This window comes from Convolutriloba macropyga, chromosome 13 (genome assembly GCF_964194025.1).
Source record: "Convolutriloba macropyga chromosome 13, txConMacr16.3, whole genome shotgun sequence".
NCBI lineage: Eukaryota > Metazoa > Xenacoelomorpha > Acoela > Convolutidae > Convolutriloba > Convolutriloba macropyga.
Window position 1 is genome coordinate 41619686 of NC_134480.1, and position 24239 is coordinate 41643924.

The 24239-nt window shown below is 37.8% G+C and overlaps 1 protein-coding gene across 1 annotated transcript; it reads left to right on the forward strand.

Annotated features, from left to right (window-relative positions):
• Positions 1 to 24239, forward strand: LOC142351728 (uncharacterized). Its single transcript, XM_075403872.1, has 9 exons — positions 1 to 146; positions 10494 to 10665; positions 12398 to 12605; positions 16947 to 17079; positions 18657 to 18667; positions 19406 to 19612; positions 21602 to 21853; positions 22660 to 22682; positions 23932 to 24239. Exons 2-9 carry the CDS (start codon positions 10525 to 10527, stop codon positions 24220 to 24222), a joined length of 1266 nt encoding a protein of 421 aa, XP_075259987.1. The 5' UTR covers positions 1 to 146; positions 10494 to 10524; the 3' UTR covers positions 24223 to 24239.

Sequence of the window (24239 nt, forward strand, 5' to 3'; positions counted from 1 at the left end):
GTGATTTTGAGGAGGACATTAGTGACAAATAAAGTGACTTCACCTCAAATTTGGTTCAAACTTCATTTTCACTGTCGTGAAAATACGAATCAAAAGATTTAACTTTAACGCCTGATTCTTTGACACTTAATTGCCTAGCTTAACAGGTTGGTGTAGTTTAAGCAGGATATTGCTTCTTTTGTTGATCTATCGGTTCCCAGGTTGAGGTCCCAGACCGAAAGTCGATATGTCCAGACCGAAATGAACGCACAAGGTGGCGTCGTGCGTTCAAAATTACACGGTCTGGAAAAAAATGAACGCACTGTAACGGCTGCTCTCCTATCAAAGTCAAGGAAAACTTTACACCGCCCAGTTCGTTTCAGCGGTTTCAAATCTGTCCGGATATTGTATTTTTGCAGTTAACTTTTGTGAACTGTATTATCCGCTATACTTTAGAATGCCGTTGCATTACTTGATACTCAATAATTTCAAATAACTAATTGTTTAGCTTTGCTGAATAACAAATAACTTTGCTTCAATTAAGCAAAAGTCCAAAATTCCAAATAAGCAAATTAGTTCAAATTAGAGGTTTTTCAGTGATATCTCCTTAACCACAAAAGCTAGTGAGATAAATTTTCACAGGGTTAAGAACGTTAGGTAGGCCTACTATCTGATGTAAATTTAAACAACGCTGGGTAAACTGCGTTGGTGGGGCTACCTTTTATATTTTATACCCAATCTTAATACATGGGCAAAAATTTCAATGTTGAATAACTCGGTAAGTAATGATTCAAAATTGAGCAAACTTGGCAGTGCACAACACTGTCACACAAGTAATCAAATGAAAAAGGAAATGAACGGAATCGGTAGAATTGTCTTTGAGTAATAACACAACAAGTTTCACCTCAGATTTGAATATTCTGAGTTAATTTAATGATCACTTCTTGTTTCCCAATTGGCCTCAATAACACCAATATCAAACTAGGCTAGGCTTCGTTAGAGCCAGTAAGAGCAACTGACTATGTGCTTTGCACAAAGTTTCTCTTACTTAGGAACTTCGTTCCTCAGAAAGAAAGTTTTGAGAATATCAAAGTTAATTCTCTTTTCACAAGTCAAAGTAAAGTTAAAACTGTACAATCACTAATATGATCTACAGAAACAAGACACGATAACAAGTAATTTACCGCTCAAGAAAGTGTGCTTCAATACGCACTGTGTGTCAGTTTGATATAACCAAATTTATGAGTTTCAACTGATTTTGGTAGTTTTTCAAGCTCCTTTTATGCTGCTAGTCACGTGGATTTACATGTCAAATTCAAATGTTGATTGGTTGTAGATAATGATGTCGACAGAATGTGAACACTTTTCCATAACGTCACTCTTTCAGTGTAAATTTGATGTCATGGGAAATTTGTTAACCATGTAGAAGTTTTGTCGAATATTCTGTATCAATAATAGGTTGATTCGCAATCCAATCGCAAAGAATCTGATGCAATATTGTTGAGTCGTAGTATTGTTTTGCTGGTTGTTGAGGTAGTTCGAGTTAGAGTTATAGTTTGACTTCATGAATGACGATTGTGTACTAATAATAGTTGCTAAATATAAATGTTGAACAAAATGAACAAATCCGTTTGGCTTCGATAGAATGTAGCATTAAATTTCGCTTGTCACACTATTCTAGCTTTAAGGCTTGAAATGGCCTTGAAGCGCTATTCAATTTGATTTCTGAGTTGTTAAGCTCAGCCGCAATATCGCCGGCCCTGTTTTCCATCGTGAAAACATCTTTTCCAGGTAGTACTGGGGCGAGCTTCAGTACTGGTCTCTTGTACACTCCGTCGTTCGTTCGAACTATAGCTGATCGAATCACACCGTCAGACCCATCGATGGTCTCCGTGACTCGACCTAGATTGTAATAACCACGCTTATCGCTGTCTTCGATCAACCAAACGAGATCGCCTTCTTTAAGGGTTTCGTTCGCCGTAGATCGCCATTTTTGCCGATTATTCAGAGTTGGCAGATATTCTTTACGAAATCTGTCCCATATGAGATTTGCATAGGCTTGTGTCTGCCGAAAGAGCTTTCGATGATCAACAAATTCTTCCGCGCATGGTAGGTAGGGTAAGCAAACGTTCTTGTTGCCAAGCAAGAAGTGATTGGGGGTCAATGCTTCTAAGTCATTAACATCTGAACTGACTGGAGTCAAAGGTCTTGCGTTCAACGTCTGCTCAACAATACACATCGTTGTTGAAAGAACGTCCTCGGTGATTGATCTGTTCCCCAACACTGCATACATTGCTTTCTTGCAACTTCTCACCAACCGCTCCCATACTCCTCCAAAGTGTGGTGCTGCGGGCGGATTGAACTTCCATCTGATTCCTCGTTGAACTAGATGTTCTTCCATCCCTTCTTTGTTCCATGCCGCAACGTACTCTGCAAACTCTCTTTCAGCTCCAACAAAGTTTGTCCCGTTGTCGCTGATGATCGTATTCGGTTTGCCTCTTCGAGCAATAAATCTCATTATTGCATTGAGACAACTATCTGTGTCCAACTTGGGTACGACTTCTATATGCACCGCTCTCATAGTTAGACATGTAAAGAGACAACACCATCGCTTTTCGTTCCTTCGCCCAATCTTCACAATGAAAGGGCCAAAGTAGTCGACTCCAACATTTGTAAAGGCTGTTGAAGCATCTAACCGCTCTTCGGGTAGATCTGCCATTACTGGTGCTATCGTTTGTGCTCTGCCCTTTCTGCAGGTAACGCACTTGTTCTTGATTGATCTTAAAGCGTTCCGTATGCCTAGGATCCACATCTTCTGCTGAACGATGTTTCTTACATGCTCAGTGCCCTCGTGTTGATTGTCCTTGTGCTCGTTTCGCAAGAATAATTCAACCGCGTGATGTTTCCAATGTAACAAAATTGGATGCTTTGCATTGAAGTCCAATTGACTCTTGCCTATTCTGCCTTTGGCTCGAATAAGTCCTTCTTCGTCTAGGAAGGGTGAGAATTGTAGGATTTTGCTGCCTTTTGGAATTTCCTTTTCAGCTTTGAGAGATTTCATCTCTTCACCAAACTGTTCTTGTTGTAGTAGCTTGAAGATTGTTGCTTTTGCTTTTACTCTTTCTTCGATGCTAACTATGATTGTTGCTGGTCTGTGTTTGTTCAATGCTCGCTGTACGTATGCCACTGTATTTACTAGTCTGTTGAAGTTACTGAATCGTTCCCACTGGATAACGGCTTTCTTCTCTTCAGCCTGTATCATGAAGACTGACGAGGGTATATTCTCTTCATCTGAGGCAAATATGAGGTTCACCTGCTTGGGCCATTCGCTTTCTGGTCGCTTCAACCAGGCCGGCCCAGTGAGCCACTCACTTCTCTTGAGTTCTTCAATGTTGATTGCTCTGGTGCCAATGTCCGCTGGGTTGTTGATACCGCTGACATGTTTCCACTGTGAAACATCAGTTGTATCTAGTATCTCAGCTACTCGATTGGCCACAAACACTTGTTGTTTGCGATGGGAACTGTGTAGCCACTGCAATACCGTAGTTGAGTCTGACCAAAAACTGCAACTATTTATCCTCATTTCATGTTCCTTGACTATCTGTTCTTTCAACCTCACTGCCATGACTGCCGCTTGCAATTCCAATCGCGGTATTGAAAGATGCCTCATCGGTGCTACTCTGCATTTTCCAATGACAAATGCTAAGTCAGCTGAGTATTCTTTTGGTTGTGAACGTAGATAGGCCACTGCACACATCGTGTCTTCAGATGCGTCAGCAAACACATGAAGTTCGGTTTTATCCCTCTCTCTGTTGAAGTATCTTCTATCGATGCTGGTTTCAGCCACTATTGGAAGTTGTTCTTTCCATCTCAGAAATTCTTCTTCTTCACTAGGCTCCACTTCGTTGTCCCAATGTTGTCCATTCTTAGTCCAGATGCCTTTCAGAAGTCGTCTCATATGAACACTGAACGGAGCAAACAATCCGATCGGGTCGAATACTGAAGATACCAGTGACAGAATCTTCCTCTGGGTTATAGGTGCTTGAACTTCCTTGTTTGTACCTCTGCATACTTGAAGACTGTCATCAGTAACGGTCCATTGTAGTCCTAGCACTGAAGATCCCTCCGTACTGGGTTCCACTTCGACTTGCTTTGTGTTGCTGATTGACTTCAAGTCTTCTGGGATTGCTTTGGTAACTGCATCGTTGTTGCTTATCCACTTCTTCAATTCAAATCCATGTTGTGAGAGAAGAGGTTGTAGTTGATTGAAGACTTCAATTGCTTCTTCCGGGGTTTCTACTGATTTGATGAAATCGTCCATGTAGAAGTTGTTTTGTATTGCCTTTGCTGCAATCGGATACTCCTTTTCGTTGTCCAGTCCCACTCGCTTGAGAGCATAGTTTGCACAAGTTGGAGAACTCTTAGCTCCAAATACGTGACGCTGATATTCGTATATCTGAACAGGTTCGTTAGTTCTTGGACGCCATAAAAACCTCAAGCAACTTCTATCCTGTTCAGGAACTTGCACTTGTAGAAACATCGATTCGATGTCGGCTGTTAGGGCTATTGGTCCTTCACGGAATCTGAATATTGTTCCAATCAAGCCGTGTAGCAGATCCGGTCCTGCTAGTAGCTTATCATTTAGGCATATATCTTTGTACTTTGATGCGGCATTGCAAACACGTCTTACTTTGCCAGGCTTGTTCGGGTTTAGCACTGGATGGTGGGGCAAATACCATTCTTTCCCGAAGGTGCCTTTCACTTCTGACTCGTCCAATATCTTTACGAATCCTTTTTCTACATCTGTATCTATTGACTGTTGATACAAATTCTTCAGGTTTGGGTCCCTTTGGAATCTTCGCTCCAGTGAGTAAAGCTGACCCAAGGCTGAGCTGTAGTTGTTCGGTAGGTTTGGCTCTGGTTCACTCCACAGCATTCCCACTTCGTACCGCTCGCCTGTGAACTTTGTCGTACTCTCTAGCATCTTTTGTGCCTGCAGTTCCTTCTTTGACTGACTGACGACGTTGATTTTGGAAGCCTAGGTTTCTATGTACCACCAGGTTTGGATATTCTCAGCCACTTTCACATCTTCTGTGAAGGCGAAATGACAAACATTTTGTCTTCTTTTGCCCGTCATGGGTCCACTGACTACCCGTCCTAGCTCTGTTAGAACGGCGAAAGGTTCACTTCGTGTTCCTATCTTGTAGTCCAATGGGCGTTGTAGCTCATAAGCATCTTGACCAAGGATGATGCCAACTTCCATCAAGTTGAAGCTTTTGTTGGGTAAAACACTCAAGTGGTTGAAGATTTGCTTCAACTTGTTGTAGTTGTAGTTTGTGTTTCCCAAGGAGATTGACGGGTGTGCAAACGCTTCGATTGAATGCACCTTTGAATGTACTCCCTTTATTTTTAGAGGAACCTTTTCTGTCTTCAGATCCTTCGTTCCGTGTATGCCAGCTATGTTGAGCGTCACATCGGTGCCTTGGGCCCGTAACTTCTCTTGCACACTTTGATCGATGAATGAAACCGTTGATCCACTATCGACGAAAGCATATGTGTTCAGCCTGTTGCCACCGCTCTGTATTGAGACAGGAACTATCTGAAGAAACCTAGTAACTTCGTTACTCTGGTTGATTGTTGCTGCGCTTGCGTTGACTGCATGATTGCCCTCGTCCATTTGGTTTTCTGAGTGTAGCAATCGTTTGTGCTTCTTGATGCATCCATTGATGCCGCACGCATTGACTTTACAATCTTTGATTGCATGTCCTTTGCCTAGACATCCGTAACATAAGCGTTGCTTTCTCACTGCTGCGTACCGATCATTCACACTCATGTTCCTGAATAGTGGACAGTTCCATATTTTATGAGTGCCATCAGCTAGCGGACAGTGATCACTTTGCGTTTGCTTCGTTTCTTTCACGTTGGAACTTGCACTGAAGTTCGACGTTTTCGAGAACCGTTTGTCTCTATTTGTGCTTCTTCGGTCTTCTTCTCTTCGCTCTCCCTTGAAAGCTGAAAACCCTTCGTGCACGAATGCTATCCTTGATAGCCATTTTTCAAACAAAATCAGATCAGGCCAATCTTCATCTTTATCATCAACATAGAACCACCACTTCTCTTTGAGAACTTGGGGTAGTTTATCTACTGCCATATAGAGTGTCGAGCTTGATTGCAGATCACCAATCTGCTTGTACTCTTTGAGCACATTCACAAAGTTCGAAACAATAACTGAGAAACTGATCAGACCTGTTGAGTCGTGTGGTTTCAACTGACTTGCTTTGCGAAGACTCTCCAGTTGTGCATCAATGATCACATGAGGCCTTCCAAATTTCCTCTCCAGAATGCTCCATGCAGCACCATAGAACTGTCCAGAATAGCCCATTCCAGAGATTGCTGACCTTGCCTTGCCTTTCAGTAGAGTCTTCAGATGGCTCATCTTCTCTGAGTCTGGTATTGGTCGTTGATCCACTGTAGCAATGAACATACTAGACCACTCCGGCCATTCGAGAGGGTTTCCGTCAAAGTTGTTCAACTTCAGCTTTGGTAGGTTACTGCTACCTGCGTACCCAATGTTTTGTTGTAGTCGACCAGCTCTGGGGGAAACGTCCCGGTCTTCAACACTTGAGGATCGATCTCATGAACTGCGATATTGTGAGAAGTGACTATGCCTGTTCACTTCAGGGGTTACTTCGAAGCGGGCTGTTGATCGTTCTGGTGTTAGAAGGTTGTCAATCCTGCTGGCCCAGTCTGAGACATCTCTCTTCCTGGGGGTCCAGTTGAAGGGTGATTTGTCTCGAGCACCAGTTGATTGGGAACGAGCATCATCGTTCTCTAATGCTGTTCTCTTCACTTTGCGCTCTAGCTCACGCTCTTCCTCCAGCAGTTGATGCTTGGTTTCCAGTTCCTTCATTTGCATTTCCAGCTCTAGCTTCCTTCGCTCGAACCGTTCTTGTTCGAGTCGCATCTTGGTTTCGAACTCGATATCGAATTTCTTCATCCTTTCCTCTCGCCTTTGCTTTGCTGAAGATGTTTCCGAAACATTCTCCGTTTCTTGGCCACTTGCTGTTGCCCCATTTTGCACTGTTTGAGCAACTGGGTTGTCCGTTTGGTAGTTGTTGCTCTCGCTGTCATTCACTGCTTGGGTTGCGTTGCTTTGCTCTGCATTCATTTCTGGTTGCGTGCCTTTGCTTATATATGCAAGCCAATGATAGTCCAAACTTGCTTTGCACTCCCTTGCTTCTTTCAGATGCTCTTCAACGAAATTAGCTTGATAGGGCACAAGCTTGTTTCGACGCTGCAGTTGCTTGGGTATTTCTTCCTCTAGAAGGTGAACAGTCTGTTGATAGAGGACCTTTAGTTTGTTGGGTCGATCTGAATCTTCAATTATTTTGTAGCCAATCCCTGTTTTGGTGTGGACTTCTTCCCGTAAGTCTTGGAGCTTCTTGTCGTACCTTTGAGCTGTCGATTGAAGCTCCTCTCTGCTGATTGTGTTTGTTTTGCCTGATTTCCTTTTGCTTTGCTTGCTGCTTTTAAGCGAGGTTAGTTCTTCAACGTAATTTGTGAATTGCACTCGCAACTTTCGCTCTGCCTCACTGGCGTTGCGCTGTTGATTTGTTTGATTCTCTTTGAGGGGTGCCTTCGGCACTCTCTTCATGAGATTGGACAGCAGTTTGCCTTCCACTGTCCGGGTCGGCGGACCAAATGTAACGGCTGCTCTCCTATCAAAGTCAAGGAAAACTTTACACCGCCCAGTTCGTTTCAGCGGTTTCAAATCTGTCCGGATATTGTATTTTTGCAGTTAACTTTTGTGAACTGTATTATCCGCTATACTTTAGAATGCCGTTGCATTACTTGATACTCAATAATTTCAAATAACTAATTGTTTAGCTTTGCTGAATAACAAATAACTTTGCTTCAATTAAGCAAAAGTCCAAAATTCCAAATAAGCAAATTAGTTCAAATTAGAGGTTTTTCAGTGATATCTCCTTAACCACAAAAGCTAGTGAGATAAATTTTCACAGGGTTAAGAACGTTAGGTAGGCCTACTATCTGATGTAAATTTAAACAACGCTGGGTAAACTGCGTTGGTGGGGCTACCTTTTATATTTTATACCCAATCTTAATACATGGGCAAAAATTTCAATGTTGAATAACTCGGTAAGTAATGATTCAAAATTGAGCAAACTTGGCAGTGCACAACACTGTCACACAAGTAATCAAACGAAAAAGGAAATGAACGGAATCGGTAGAATTGTCTTTGAGTAATAACACAACAAGTTTCACCTCAGATTTGAATATTCTGAGTTAATTTAATGATCACTTCTTGTTTCCCAATTGGCCTCAATAACACCAATATCAAACTAGGCTAGGCTTCGTTAGAGCCAGTAAGAGCAACTGACTATGTGCTTTGCACAAAGTTTCTCTTACTTAGGAACTTCGTTCCTCAGAAAGAAAGTTTTGAGAATATCAAAGTTAATTCTCTTTTCACAAGTCAAAGTAAAGTTAAAACTGTACAATCACTAATATGATCTACAGAAACAAGACACGATAACAAGTAATTTACCGCTCAAGAAAGTGTGCTTCAATACGCACTGTGTGTCAGTTTGATATAGCCAAATTTATGAGTTTCAACTGATTTTTGGTAGTTTTTCAAGCTCCTTTTATGCTGCTAGTCACGTGGATTTACATGTCAAATTCAAATGTTGATTGGTTGTAGATAATGATGTCGACAGAATGTGAACACTTTTCCATAACGTCACTTTTTCAGTGTAAATTTGATGTCATGGGAAATTTGTTAACCATGTAGAAGTTTTGTCGAATATTCTGTATCAATAATAGGTTGATTCGCAATCCAATCGCAAAGAATCTGATGCAATATTGTTGAGTCGTAGTATTGTTTTGCTGGTTGTTGAGGTAGTTCGAGTTAGAGTTATAGTTTGACTTCATGAATGACGATTGTGTACTAATAATAGTTGCTAAATATAAATGTTGAACAAAATGAACAAATCCGTTTGGCTTCGATAGAATGTAGCATTAAATTTCGCTTGTCACACTATTCTAGCTTTAAGGCTTGAAATGGCCTTGAAGCGCTATTCAATTTGATTTCTGAGTTGTTAAGCTCAGCCGCAATACGCACGATAGTCTGGACATATGCAATTTTGAACGCACAATAGTCTGGACATATGCAATTTTGAACGCACGATAGTCTGGACATAAGCAATTTTGAACGCACGAAAGTCTGGACATTGTGACTCGGAGCGCACGAAAATTTTTTGAATGGAAACAATAATGCCAAAAACTAATGAGTCCATGTTTGACTAAACACTCTTAAAGAGTGCTCACTCAAGTGAAAGCTTTCTACCAAGAAAACCTCAACTCATTTGAGTTCAAAAGTTACAAAACATCGAACGCAGGAAAATTCGCATCCAACATTTTGCTTTTGTTTAAAACAATTTCACACCTAGAATTATAAACCCTTGCTGGAGTTGCAAAGCAAATCATACTTTAATAACTAGGTCGCTGGCACCCCCTTCAGCCAATACTTTCATCGAACATCTTTTATTAAACAAAATGTAGCAACTGCTTGGGCACTTCATCACAACCATCACCCTAACGTATCTATACTTGAAACGAATACATTATAAGAACGTTATCTGAACATGAACGCACGAAAGTCTGGACATACGCATTTTTGATCGCACGAAAGTCTGGACATGAGTGTTTTTGAACGCACGATAGTCTGGACATGAACGCACAAATGAGCGCACAATTTTTCATTTAGAACGCTCTAAAGTCTTGTCATATAAGATTTTGAACGCACGAAAGTCTGGACATAGGGAGTTTTGAACGCACGATGAACGCACGAAAAATTTTGAACGCACGAAAGTCTGGACATAGGCACTTTCCGTCTGGGAGGGTCTGGACATAGACACTTTCCGTCTGGGACGGTCTGGACATATCGACCTTCGGTCTGGCACCTCAACCTGGGTTATCCTGTGAATTGTCTTAATTTGAGTTGATTATTTATTAACTAAAATATAGTAACTGTAATAATAATATTAAATAATTAATGTATATTAATAATAAATGTTTGAAAAAATTTGGGATGCGGAGGGAAAATTTTTACAGGTTCTTCGTCGTAGAAAAATAAAAGCATATCTGATTTTAGTAAAATTTCAAAGTCAATTGACTTATCAACTAATTAACAAGTTAGTTTTTTCGTAGTGATTTATAGCCTCTTGTATGTAAAGTTTTTGTTATGAAGCGAAATTTGTTGCAAATTTAGCGCTCATAATAAATCATGTATTTTAAAATGGGATCTATACTATTCCTCCCCTCCCCGTCCCCTCCCGCCGCCCAGCTTAGTTGGCATATAAGTTTTACACACCCAGTCTCACGTGCTGTTTTTCAAATAGCAACGTGCTATATAACAAACACACAATTTTAATAAGGGGCGTAAAAAACTGGGGTGGGTGGCATGAAGTAACCCCCCTGCTCATGGGGTATTTTTTCAGGTCATATTCAGCGAAGGAAAATTGCGGCAGAATGGATGATAATATGACAAATGAAATTGTGGAGGAGGAAGTGGAGCCAACGGTAGAACCTCCCCTCTATCAAATCAGCGAGGGGTACATTAGGTACTGGGAAGTATTGTGGAAACTAAAATTGGGTCTATTCTCGTTCCAGGTAAGAGCCAGCCAGATAAACAGATAATTTTGGACCTGTCATTTCAAATAACCCCGGTTGAGGCCCCAGGCCAAAGCAACCTCGGATGAAAACATCTCTGAGAGCTCAAAATTACATGGGCTGCGTCGCAGGTCCTTGTTGCTTAGTTCTTTAAATAGATTGAGTTTTTGATTCTTTTTTCTTTGGGGGGAGGGGGTTTGAGCAGGCACAATCTTTGTGAAAATGGACCAGTACTGGATTTTAACCATCATCTCTTAGTGGAAAACCTAGTCTGCTTAACGTTACACCCCTGTGGTTTTCGTTCAACCAGACAGCCCAGGATGAGGTGCGCGACCCAAGCCAGCTCTGATCAGACTATCCAGACCAAAATCGACTCTGATCAGACAGACTTGAGTCGCGCACTGGGAATACCAGACCGACTTCAGTCGCGCACTGGGTTGCCAGACCCACAGTGGTACACTGACTGACACTGTTAACAGTTAAAGTAGCAGTAATCATTAGTATAATATATTTTTTTCAGAAACATAGACAATCCTGCGTTTTTGGATCACAAGACCCCATAAATCAAAGCCGAAGTATATATTGTTAACATGATCCAGGACATTCAATTTCTGTATTTAAAATCATGCCTTATCTCATACATAGGCATTTAAAATATTTTGAACAATCTATAAACAACAAGACTGATACCACTTAAAACTTCAGTTTTGGTATTTATCTTTTTAGAGTTTTTAAAGTGTAAAAGCAGCTTGTCTAAACCAAAACACTCTTTGAATAAGATATTTTTTGAAACGTTTTATCTCTTACTTCAGCTGAATGTAGCCTTTGATCAGACTTTGGTGCCATTCGAAATCTCACCCATTGATCAGACATTGGTATATTCGAATGCGGTGAAAACAAATTATCGCTTGAAATTACATTAATTCACCGCTTAACTTAGTTGTGAAATTACATATAATCATAGCTTAGAAAAAAGTGTCAAAATTATGTGATATAGGCAGTGAATGCGATGAACTTACAAAAAAATCACCACATTTCACCGCTAAAATATTTAATTTCACGCTAAAAATCGCAAACCTTACAAAAATTCAACACGCATGATTTACAGAAAGTAGAGTGAATTTGATTTAAATTCAAAACAACTATCCCTGAAGGCAGTGAGAGGTGGCGCAGTAGAGGGAGAAGTGGCTGACATGCAATAGGGAAGAGATTTGAACCCATGTGTTTAAGGCGGGTAATATGTAGTAAGAGGTGAAATTACATATTTTAGCGGTGAAATGTGGTGAATTGACATGTGAATTCTAGCGGTGAAATCACATAATTTAACCGCATTTCACTGCAAAATTATGTACAAAATTTTCGTTGAAAAAAACAGTTTTTCGCCTCCTATTTTATATATTTTCCGATTTTTCCTCGACCCAGGATGATATGTTCAATTGATGTGGGCTCAAAATAATCCCTGATCAGACCAAAACAGCCTTTGAGCATACCATCGCATGCTCAATTGACCACTGATGAAACAAGTTTAAAATCTTTGTTCAGACTTCCGTGCGTTCGAAGACTTTTCCAGTCCATGTAACTCGACCACACGATTTTCAGTTGTGCGTTTGGAGATGGTCTGATCAGAGTCACTTCAGTCTGGACCTGGGAAGTCAGAAGTATCTGGACGTCTCAAACTTAATTGAAATTGATTAATTATAGAATCTAGCTAAATGTCATTTTCTTGTTCCAGTTATTGACGGGTGTGGTAAACTTTGTGCTCAATACATACATTGTTTGTTTGATCACTTTCAACAAACACTTTCGCAAACTGGAGTTCTACCCCCTGGCTGTGAATTCTTTTGTGGATATCTGGGGTGCAACCCTGGTCGTAGTCCCGCACGAGTTCATCCTCCTCTCAACTTTGTTCGATATGCACAAGTTTGAACATGTGTTCACAGGTGTAGTAAACAAATATCAACAAATGAAAAGACATAACTCATCAATTTTATACTCAGATTAGTTTTTTCATAGTTCTGATCTAATCGTATGTAATCATTGATCCAAAAATATTAAAATTTGTCACAAAATTGGAAATAACTTCCAAACTTCCAATATTCAGAAGCATATTGCAGTAAACTTTTTGAAAAATCAGAAAAGTATATTGAAAAGACAAATTTTGAGCCTTCAAGGCATTTATTCAAGGGCACATTTCCTACTTATCAGCACAAAGTTATAATGATTTTAAAGAGGGGGGGCTAGATCTGATTCTCATCAGACTAAAGTGCTCCCAGATCCAATTCTAACCATGCAGTCCATCCTGCGTTTGCGAATCACAAAACACTGCGTTTGCAACTGAAGGGTGAATGGTGAATGAAATGGGCGGAAAATTGATAGTGATAGAAAAAATTTAACATCTGGAAGTTTTTTTGAGGGTGTGGTGAAAATGCCAGTCAACCATGTATTTTCAGCAGGCACTTTTGTGAACTATTTCTATGTTAGAATCATTGTTCCGACCGCCACTTTAGTGGGGAGGGAGGAACTATACACTCAACCGGGTTTTTTTCGTTCAGACAATTTTGGGCGATCGATTTATTCATCGTAGAGAGTTGTGAGTGGTATCATTAAAAAGCACGTACATTCTAGAATATGGAATAAAAAAATAATTTTTGTGAATGTTCGACAGTTTTTATTCACCTTGTAAGTAATTTTTGCTAAAATTTGGCACGGCACAACTTCGCTAATATAAATTAAAATAAATTAAAATTTTTAACGGTAGAGTGGTATCGTTACCATTAGAGATAGAGGACCGTTGCTGAACTGTTCGATTAAAGTTTTTTGGCTTTATATTCCCTTAAATTTTCCAAATACAAAATTTTTTCATCAAAAAAGGCACAAAATGTATTTTGGTCCACTTTGTTAAAGTTTGCCCTTCAGTTTGAATTGAGGTGCCCTATGAATGTTTTCTGGAGTTAAAAATTTTGTGCAGATTTAACCCGATATTTACAAAAAGCATCGTTGTTTTACTTATATTTGAAGAATTTCACTCAATAAATGGTCTAATTCGCAAACACATGTGAAATTTGGATGGTTTGTTGAGCCGCGGCAAAATCACGTATAGGTTGGATATTATCGTGGATTCTTACAATCAGAAAATTTTTAATTTTTATTTTGGTGCTGCCTTTTCCAAAAAATTTTCCTTTTATTTTTTTAAGGTTACTTACAGAAAAAAAAATTTATTGAGGGCACAATTAAAGACCAATCTGTTTTCCGTAAAGATGAGGACAAATGTAGATATAGTTTGTGTTTAGAGAACTTGAGAGTTTTTATGGCTTTGATGAAGACTTTTAGTAAACTATAACTGATTTCTTGTGTTTTGCCTTCAATTTTTATTCTTTTTGCACTCTGATTACCAACCTAACCATTAAAAGATCCAAATGGCTTCCTCGGCAGGTTTAGGCGAAACCATCCCATGCATTCAGTTGTTACCTAATGTGTCTTATGTCATTGAATCTATTTGTTTTAGAATTGAATCTTTTCTAGGGAAATTTGAGTTATTTTTTGAACTTGTCAATTTTTTTTGTACTATTTCAGTTAATTTATTCCTTTTTTTTGAAAAAACAATTTAAAAAAATTTCTTGCCTGCAGAATTCTGTGGCGCATTCTTTAACAGAACGTTTTCTTGCTTTTGGTGCTACGAGTTTTCATACAATTTTTTGTGATTTTTGTGTACAATTGCCCATTTCTGTTGTTGTTTTTGTTTCTTTGGTGAATTCTCACGTTACTAAACAATCTAAGTGAAAACAATTCACAAAATTGGGAACTTAACATATTTATTGTTTTCATAACGTAGGACTTTAGAGGCTGCCGCACTCTTGCAGAATTTGGAAATTTCATTTTTGCCCTCTATTTACTGTTGTTGTTTCTTGTCGGCTGCCAACTATTGGGTGATTAAAGGTCTCAGTGGCCAAAAACAGATAACTAAATGAAATTAATAATTGATTTGTCATATAGCTCACGTTTTCTTTGACTTTCAATAAAAATTGCTAAAAAAAGAGTAATCATTTTCTTCAACTTATCCCGTTTTTTTTTGTTTGCGTTTTCTTGTATATTACAATGTTGTTCAATTTCGTAACCTAGCCTCAATTTTGAGTAGTCTTATTATTTTGTTGAACCAAACAATAAAGTTTTGGTTAGTCAGACGTTTTGACTGATGTCTTCAGGGCTTAGATAGTTTGTTTCAGAAGAACTTTGTAAAAATAATAATGTTTTTGTACTTTTGTGGTTCTTTTTGGTTTCATTTTCAAGTAGTCGTTTCACGAAGAGACTTTATTATGCTCAAAAAAGACGCACTTGAGGGTTTAATTGTCTTCCGTTTAAATTTTTATAAAATGAATGGCTTCAACACAGTGGTTTTGTAAATTTTTTGGTGAAATTTTTTAGTTCAAATTGTGTTTAATTTTACTTTATAGTCTTATAATTTAGTCTCACTAATAACAGGAGCACAAAAAATGCTAGATAAGTTGTTTATTCTTCAATTGGAAAGCTTTTGTCGGCTATGAATTTTGAAGATATTTGTTTTTAAAAAGGATAGTGGATTTCTGATTTTTGCTGATCATATTTCTGTTAACTGGTGGCTTGGCATCTCTATAGACAATTCACCTCCCTTATTTATCGAACTACTATTTGATCTTAATAACGGTCTTTTTACATCAAATGGTCTTTGTTCTTGGTACAACCAGTTCTCATAAAAAATTTGTGATTTTTGCATATTCGCCCCTTTTTGCAGGTTTTTGTTTTCTTTTCACAGTATCACAATAATGGGCGTCATCTGAATCGCAAATATTGTCATTTGAAAAAGTAATTGAAAATTTTGCTATGCTTTAATGAACAGCTTAATGTTTAATTAGCTGGGACATCAATTTTGTGCAAATTTTTTCCGTCCAAATTTTTTCCTGCCTTTTTTCCCTTATGGCCTGTATTTGTTTTTCTTTCTGTAGTCGTGTGACATATCCCGGATAATGAAAGGTCTCAATCTCCTTCTATGCAGTTATAAAGGAATCTTTCAATTATTTCATTTGATTCATAATGTTTCTATTCAGTTTGACATTAGCTCTTTTCAAAAAAGCAACGTTTTGTTAAACTTTTCTCGTTTTGCTTATTTCTTGTAGAGTTTTTACAGAATCGCTTATAGGAAAAGTTGCATACTTTTTTGTATTGAAGTAGAGGTTAATCTTCGGTTGTATAAATTTTATCTGAAGTCATTTTGATTTGGTTATTTACGGTTTTCAAAAACTGGACAAAGAGTTTTGGTCGTATTAATATTTATAATTATTTGATTTTTATAGCCGTGTTTTCTGGTAGTCATATTATGGTTGTCACAGGTCTCTTTGGCCCTCTAGCGTAGATTGTTTTATTCATCTGGTAGTTTGTTGAAAGATATAATGATATGTTAATTTTTTTATCTCTTCCTCACTTGGTAGACAATTAAGTGAAAAATGTAGATGAGCGGGTTGGGAACTTAATGTGCGAACGCACATTACCGAGCCTCCTTGTTGTCTCTCAAATTGCATGTATTAGGGTGTTATAGCATATTAGCTACTGGTCTTTACCATTTCAACTTGGGGGTCTTTGAGTCTATTTTTGGCTGTGTTTTCTAAACGCTATTTGATTATCTTAGATCCTATTTTTCATACTTTGCATAAATTACACTTTAACTTATAGAAGTGAATAGAACGGTTGAGAAATACTTAATTGGCATGTTAAGTTCATGTTTACTATGTCAAGTTAAAAAAAATGGGAAAAAAATGTTTTCTGTAATCAAGAGCATCCACAAGTCTGCAGTACTCATGTTGTGTTGCGCTATGGTCTTTTCTCAATGTCTCAGAGAAAAAACACTTACGTATTTTAACCAGAACATGGAACAAAATGAGGAAAATTGAAGTAATCTCTTCTTTTTGGTCTTGCCAAAACTGATTTGATTATATAAGTAACAATTCACCTGTAGGTAATCGCCCCTAACCTTATCGAATTATGAGGCTAGTTCTAACTCATACATTGTGCTAAATATTTTAAAAACCATTTTACATTAGTTTTTGCGAAGTCTGAAAAAAGCGTTTAATTTGAAAATCGACAATCAGTTGGGCAATTTTTGCATCACCTCGCTGACCAATATTTTGTTTTTGCAAGTCCTTTCCTCTCAAAAACTCTAAGTTGAATCTTTGGGTCGTCTTTTTGATTTCAGTTTACTGCAGCTCAAGTTTCTTCCAGTTAATTAAATTTCTTTTTGTGTGCTGTTCCAGGTGGTATTTGGGACACGATGCGACAATGGTACTATCTCTCTGGATTTGGCCCAGAATGCACTTTTTACTTTTTCCGGGTTGTCTTCTCCCAGTATACCACTGGACCATGTGTTCTACTTCTGGCTTTGGACCGGTTTCTACAAGGACAAACAACAACTACACATCACATAAATACACCCATTTCACAATCCTCACCATCCCATTGAAATATATATTGATGCAAAAGCGAGTATAAAAAAGCAGATGAATTTCTTATACCTTTACACTGATATTCGCCAGTTCGTAAAAAGCTATATTAATCTTAGATTCAGAAAGAAGCATTAAACAGGACCTGTTTTGTTTACTTAAAATATTGCGAAATTTTTTGATAAACTTCTGAATCAAAAAGGTCGAATACTGGCATTTGGCGTTCCAAATGTCTAATTTGATACATCAGTACAACATCTTCTGTAGAGGAGACTTTGATCTTTCGGTTGAGAAAACAGAAGTAATTTAGGGATTTGTTTTGATTTTAACTTGACAAAATCAGATTTTCGACATTGTGCAGAATATTCAGCCTTTATTTGTAGCCAAAAATCAAAAATGCTGGATATTTGTTACGCAGTGATCAAAACATGTGCTAAAATAAATAGTTCAAAAAATGTGTGAATGAAAATTATCCGGTCAAGTGGATTTTTTTTACAAATTCACTCACTGTATTCAAGCGCTCATTGACAGTACTTGGGTGCAAAAATTGATAGAGAACAAAAAGCAAAAATAATTTAAGAAAATCAAAACGGCTAACCTACTTGTTTTGTTGCGCTATGCTTTCACTTCAATAATTCTTGTGCTACTTTTGATTACCATAATTTTAAAGTAAAAACAAAGGGTGAAACATTTTCGTCTAGTGAACAACCTTCAATAAGATTTTTCAATTAAATGCCAGAAGTTAACATGGGCAAAAAAAACTTTTTTCTGGCATGTTATACTAGAAGTGGTTTTTTCTTCAGATATATCGAAATCTTCGTCGAAGGATTTGCTAACATGTTTTATAATGGAAAAATAGTACGGCTGTTTTTCAGATATGTAAAATTTTTGAAAAAATTTGAAGTCTTCTCTATTCTTTTATAAAACAATGTTCAACGACAGTTTAAAAAAGTACTGATCAAAATTGTGGCCAGTTTATATGACTGCGACTTGTTCTTTTCTGGAACAAATTTGTCAGATTGTTTTGTTTTTTGGGTTATCTGTTTTTCTTTTCGTTTTCTTGTGTCCAAGCACACGGGATGAACGTTCTTGGCGATCATTCAAAGGTAAATTATGATTCCATAAGACATAAAATTTATTAGTAGGATGTAGTCGGAATCATGTTAATTAGCATTCATTAGTCAGAATCATGTACGATCATTCTATTGTTGCAGTGATTCATAAATCAACATTTTCTTCTTCTCAGTTTTTTTTTTAATATTTGGTGCCCAACTAATGAAATAGCTCTCTCAAAAAGCAATGTTCCTCAAGAAAAAGAGTAAACAAAAATTGCCAAGATGTGATATAATTTGATATGTATTCAAGTTTTGTTTTTGGCTACTGGATGATGTACACCATTATGTTTCTAATAAAGCCTAATAACTAAGCTATGAAAAAAGATTGATTTGCATGAGTTTTATCTAATAAAAAACGAAGAAAATGAGTTTCTGAACTGCTCGACTACATTTTAAAGAATATGATGAGATTTTGCGCAGGTATGTTTGCCATATATGACTACTAAGCAGTAAAATGTTATATTTGTTAATTTAGCCCAAAAATTGTTTTGACCATTTGCATTTTTAATGACTTTTTTGTTTTAGATAGGAACCATTTATCATCTTAGTATGTTTGCTAAAATTCAATAGAACCATATATGACTTGGTAAAATTACCATGAATCATATATGAGTTAAAATGATTACTAAGATTATTCTGGTGTTCAACCCGCGGGTTATTCACGGAAGCCATCCGGCTTCGTTTTTTAATTTAGTGATGGATAATACTAATATACAGAGCCCATGTTTCGTAGAGCTTTTTAGCTGCTTCTGCTTTTATCCACTACTAGACCACAAAATTGAGTTACGTAAAACATAGTATTAGAATACTGCCTTCCGACATTTATTCTTATAGTTACGCATTGCCTCTCTACCTCGTTTTCATCCATCAATAACTCGATATACGTCAAAACTAAAAGTATTAGTCTAATATACACTGAAAGAACGTAATTAAAGAGCAGTTTTTTTCAGAATTTCCGCATTAGTGGTTACTTAAAACATAGGTCATGCTTCTGAAAGTTAAAAAGCTAATACGCCCTTATTGTGTGCGCTCCTTAGCAGATACAAAGTGTTGGGGGTTGGAGTGGGGGCTGATTTTGTTCCTGAGAAGTGTCGAAAACAAAGGTAGCTTTGGTGGGTAGGGAAGGGGGTGGGGCAAGAGAGAAAGTGTGATGTGTAGTGTGCATGCCACACCGCGTGAAAGACATCCTGACGAGGAAAGTGAGACAGGTGTTATGTGGGGGGCTGACTGTGATGTTGATTGCCATCTTCATCTGCAGTTGTGCTCGCATGAAGTACAAGTGGGACAATGGATACAGACTCTGCTACTCTACAATGTATAAGACATTCGAAAGGAAGATAGTATTGGACACAATATTCTTCTTAGGCACGGTTCCTTCACACATCACTCAAATGGAGATCATTTAAGAGTCAAAATTCGTTTAGACCGACATTGATAACTTATGCTGTTTGGACGCTCTGAACGGCAAATTTTGGTCTTAAAACTGACTGTTAACCATAAAAGTCTGAAAAAATACTCCTAAAATACAAAAAGTGTAAGCCTGGAAGAGGCCAGCGACTCAATACATGTACGATCTGGGGTAAAAATAAAGTGCGACTGATCGTCTGGAAAAAAAACGCTTTTTCACCTTTTTCGTCTGGCCCAAGCCCAATTTCGAACTGTTTGGCCTGGTCGATGTACAATTTTGGCGTCGACAATACCCGTGCACTGTTTTGGTCTGGTGAATACCCATATTTCAGTCTGGCCCATACCTAAGTTTTGGTCTGTTTCGTCTGGCCCGAACGCATTTTTGGCCTGCTTGGTCTATTTTTTGTGCAGAAAAAAATTAATTATATAATCTGTGCACAGAGGTAATATCAAGACAGCTGGCTAAGTTGGGTCCAAACAAACTATGTTGACTGATTAAAGCCGGGCAGTCCAGGCCAAGATAAGAGCTGGTCCACATAAGAAACAAGTTATTGTAGAAAATTTTGCTATTCATTTTACAAATATAAGGATGAGTAGGAGCTTTTCAGATGAACTAACAAATGACAAATTTAAGTTTGTTGCAGTAAAAACGTGTTTTGCTGGAAAAGGATACTTGGTTGTGTTTTTCTTAGATTTTACAGTTTATTATTACAAAACAGTTAAAATGGTTTTCCAGGCTGAGTTCCCAGCCCACACGTCGATATGTCCAGGAAAAATTAAACGCATAAGGGTCGTCTGTGCTCCAAACTACGCGTCTGGAACCGTAAAAGAAAATGCAAAAGTCTGGACACAAGCAACATTGAAAACACAAAAAACTAAACACAGAGAACTTTGAACGCATAAAAGTCTGCACATAGGACATACTTAACTTTGAACGCCCGAAAATCTTGACATAGGCAACTTTGAACGCACAAAATCTGAACAGCGTCACAGAGCGCGCAAAAAAATTTTGAATTGAAAAAAGAGACAAAAATGTTCCAAACATGGTTCATTCAGCTCATATTGGAGTGCTTGTTCATGTGAGCGATTTCTACGTTGAAAACTGCAACTCCTTCAACTCATTTTGAGTTAAAAATATGCAAAACATCGATAGCAGAAATGGTTTCATCCAACATTTTGCCTTTTTTGGACAATTTTACGTCGAGACTTCTCTGACTGGATGAACGCACTCCTTTCAACCAAAATGTTAATCGACTGCGATTCATCATTTATTTATGTACCAAATAATAACACCCTACATCACAAACATCACCCCATGTTATTTATAATTGAAAATAATTACATTATAAAAATGGTGTCTACAACCTGTTTGTATAAGTTTAGAGAATGGTCTGGACATGAACACATGATAGTCTGGATGTAGAGGTTTTTTGTCTGGGACTGTCGGGACGTAGGCATGTTCTGTCTGGGAGGTCTGGACAGGACATGCCGACTTTTGTTGTGAGCCCAAAAATTGAAAGACAGAAATCATAAATGTTTTATGGTGGTTGCACATGTTTTAGTTGGTCTGGTCCAGCGTCTAGCTGGGGTCTCTTCAGTCTGGCCCAGTGTGACCAAAAGTCTGTTAGGTTTGGCACAGGGTAGTAAAAGTAAATTTTATCAGGCCCTTAGCTGACTTTCGGTCCGTTGGGTCTAGATTTCCTGTTCCTGGCGCAAGTCGGTCTGGCTCACATAATTTGTGGGTCAAAGACTTCATCCTGTGAAAAATTTAATATGCACGCAGGAACAATTTGCATCGCCGAAGAGTAAAGGAACTTTTTCTTCCTAATTACCAGCCTTCAAACGATACAAACTAAAATTTAAATTATTTTTGGCGGTATTAAACATCTGTGGGATTCCCACGGAAAAACTTTGGAATAAAATGATCTCTAAATTGGATCTAAATAGTGATACCTGGATTCCTTTCCTTCTGTATGTACAGTGCAGTTGGGTGGGAACTTATGAAAAGACGGAGGAGCAGCAAACACATTCGAAACAGAAACCTCACAATCGCTTTTCTTTTCTCGACTGTATTCTGGCTCGTATGCTGGACTCCCGCTACTGTCGAATATGCTCTCAGAATGACCCGTGGTCTCCTCAAAGGGAGGAATACATTGAACCAGACATTTTTCTGGTACATTTTTGGGCAGATCAAGGAAAGTAAAAATCACAAACTGTTTCTTATTGAGAAAAACTTCATTCTTTTGCAATTTTCAATTTGAAAATGCCAACTCCGCATTTTCCAGAGGTAAGTTGGAGGCAAAGTTCTATAGCAGGACTACTTAAAAATTTCACTTCTAAATCAATTCTGTCTGTTGGTATGTAGTTATTGACACATTTAAGAGGCGAGTAAATTTACTGGAATTTGTAATCAAATTCCTTTTTAGAAACTATGGGCCAGAGCGTTTCTCATTTTTTTGCTCACGTTTTTATCTCAGCCGCATTTAACCCTTTACTACTATATTAAGGATTTGATGATGGTGCTCGTATATGATATGAAAGGAAAATAACGCCAATATGAGGATCAAGGAAATTAATCGCTAACCGAAAGTAAATTTGGTAAGTAACCGATATCTCTTATTGTGCCCATATGTGCATATCAACGGACTGTAATGGATTTACGCGTAATTGCCAAACGTAATAGACTGCAGAACGCCAAAAAAGAAGCATTTCTAGCGGAGTAGTCTAGCCACATCTCGGCCGTAGTTGGTTGTCTGGAAAGAAAATCTCAACAACCTTTAAATGAAATCAGATTGTATACTATTAATCAAAAGCAAATTACATTAATATCAGTCGAGTCAATGTGTTATGTTAATATTGATGCATTTAGTTAAATAATGCGGCGCCATACGTTATACATGACCTTCCCCAGCCAGTAATGAACATTCTTAGAAAAAAATTTCCGGGTGCGCAAAAAAGCTAATTATAAAAATGCTTTTTTTAGTCATAAACCATGTTGATTTTAGCGTTACATGGCAATTTAACCAATGTAAAGATGTGCATTGTGCCCTTATATCCAATTTATTCCTCCTGATCTCTGCTTATCAATCGATATTTTAATGGGTTGTTATTACAAGCATTTTTTTAACATGCTTAATTTGCTAATTTGACCTCATGTTTGGTTGTGATAGTTTTAGAACAAGCCCCATGGGCCAATAAAGCATTGCCGTGCCCCGCAAAGCATGGGCAAATGAGCCAGTTTTACATTTAAAACTTGTAGAGATACTTTATTAATAACAAAATTATTTCGTTTTTAGATTTTTATGATAAATAAGTGTTCTGGTACTTATAACAATGAGGTAAAATTTTGGGCAGCGGTCATATCGGGCAACAAATGCGTCTCTCAGACATTGTTACGCTAAATCATTTTGGATACTTGAGCATAAGCGTAGAATATTTTTTTCTGGACACCAATTTTTTTTATTTTTTAAAAAGTTTGCAATTATTCTTAATTCATGATTGGTTTCTGTTCATAGTTACCTTTCACTTAGTTGTGTACATTGATCAGTCTTATGCTGTTCAATTATTGTTCAACGTCATTACGAGTCTTTTGATCCTAAATGAATCCCACGACCAATCTTAATACATGTATTCTTATTTACACTTTGTAGATAACGCTGACCTTAATTTTAATTGCCTGTTATTTAAACATATAAGAAAGAAAACGAAAGTGGAGTTCACAACAAAAAAATTAAAAGCACTTACAAAACTCATATTAGATTTGACGCTCTCAACGTAAGTACATTTAGAAGATTTGAAGTAGTTGCATTCCACGCGCTTTGTAATTATAATACTTCCTTAATGTAAATTAAATCCACCTTTAATGTATTTGAATATTTGAAAATTACGCTCAGTGTAATTAAAATTCATGGCTTTGATATCTATAGCTTTTATGTAACCAGATTTTTACAAATTAAGGTAATTAATATTCATGCATTTTGATTTTTTTTTCTTAAATATCTCGCAGCTGTAATTGTTAATTTTAATTACGCAAAATTTTTTAAAATTACTTTAAAAGGTACGTTTCGTTTTAAGTTGTGCAGCTATATGCATATTTCACGTGATTTCTATTTAAGGAAAGATAGCAAGTAGATTTCACAAATTCGTAAGCGTTTGCCCACAATCCCCCCGTAGGGCAGCAAAATTCGCTTAGAGTCAAACAACTCGTAATGGTCGTCAAAATGCCAATAAAATCTCCCGTCTCATTGTGTGATATTAAACTTTACTATTTCATTCAGAAACAGTTAGTCGTTACCAATTTTGTTCAACGGCTACAGGACCCGATATTCCTCGCCCACGCATACATCAACCCCCTCCTCATTCTGTTCATATCCCGCAGATTCCAAGAACCAGCGAGGCAGTGGTGGAGGAAACACATTGGGTGGTACATCACCAAAGCTGAGCCCATTTCTAACTCTGGCCAGGGACCCTCCACTACTCTTGGGTCCACTAATGCTACGAATGGTGTCACCAAAGGCAGCAGTCAAGGTGTCATTGAGGGCGCAAAGAATGGACATGCTAACATCTAAACTTAGAGAAAAGTCGG

Coding starts and splice junctions, on each gene's coding strand:
- LOC142351728 (XM_075403872.1), top strand. CDS start 10,525: ATGGATGATAATATGACAAATGAAATTGTGGAGGAGGAAGTGGAGCCA. Junction 12,606..16,946: donor GTTTGAACATGTGTTCACAG/GTGTAGTAAACA, acceptor GTGCTGTTCCAG/GTGGTATTTGGGACACGATG. Junction 21,854..22,659: donor TTTTGGGCAGATCAAGGAAA/GTAAAAATCACA, acceptor TGTTGATTTTAG/CGTTACATGGCAATTTAACC.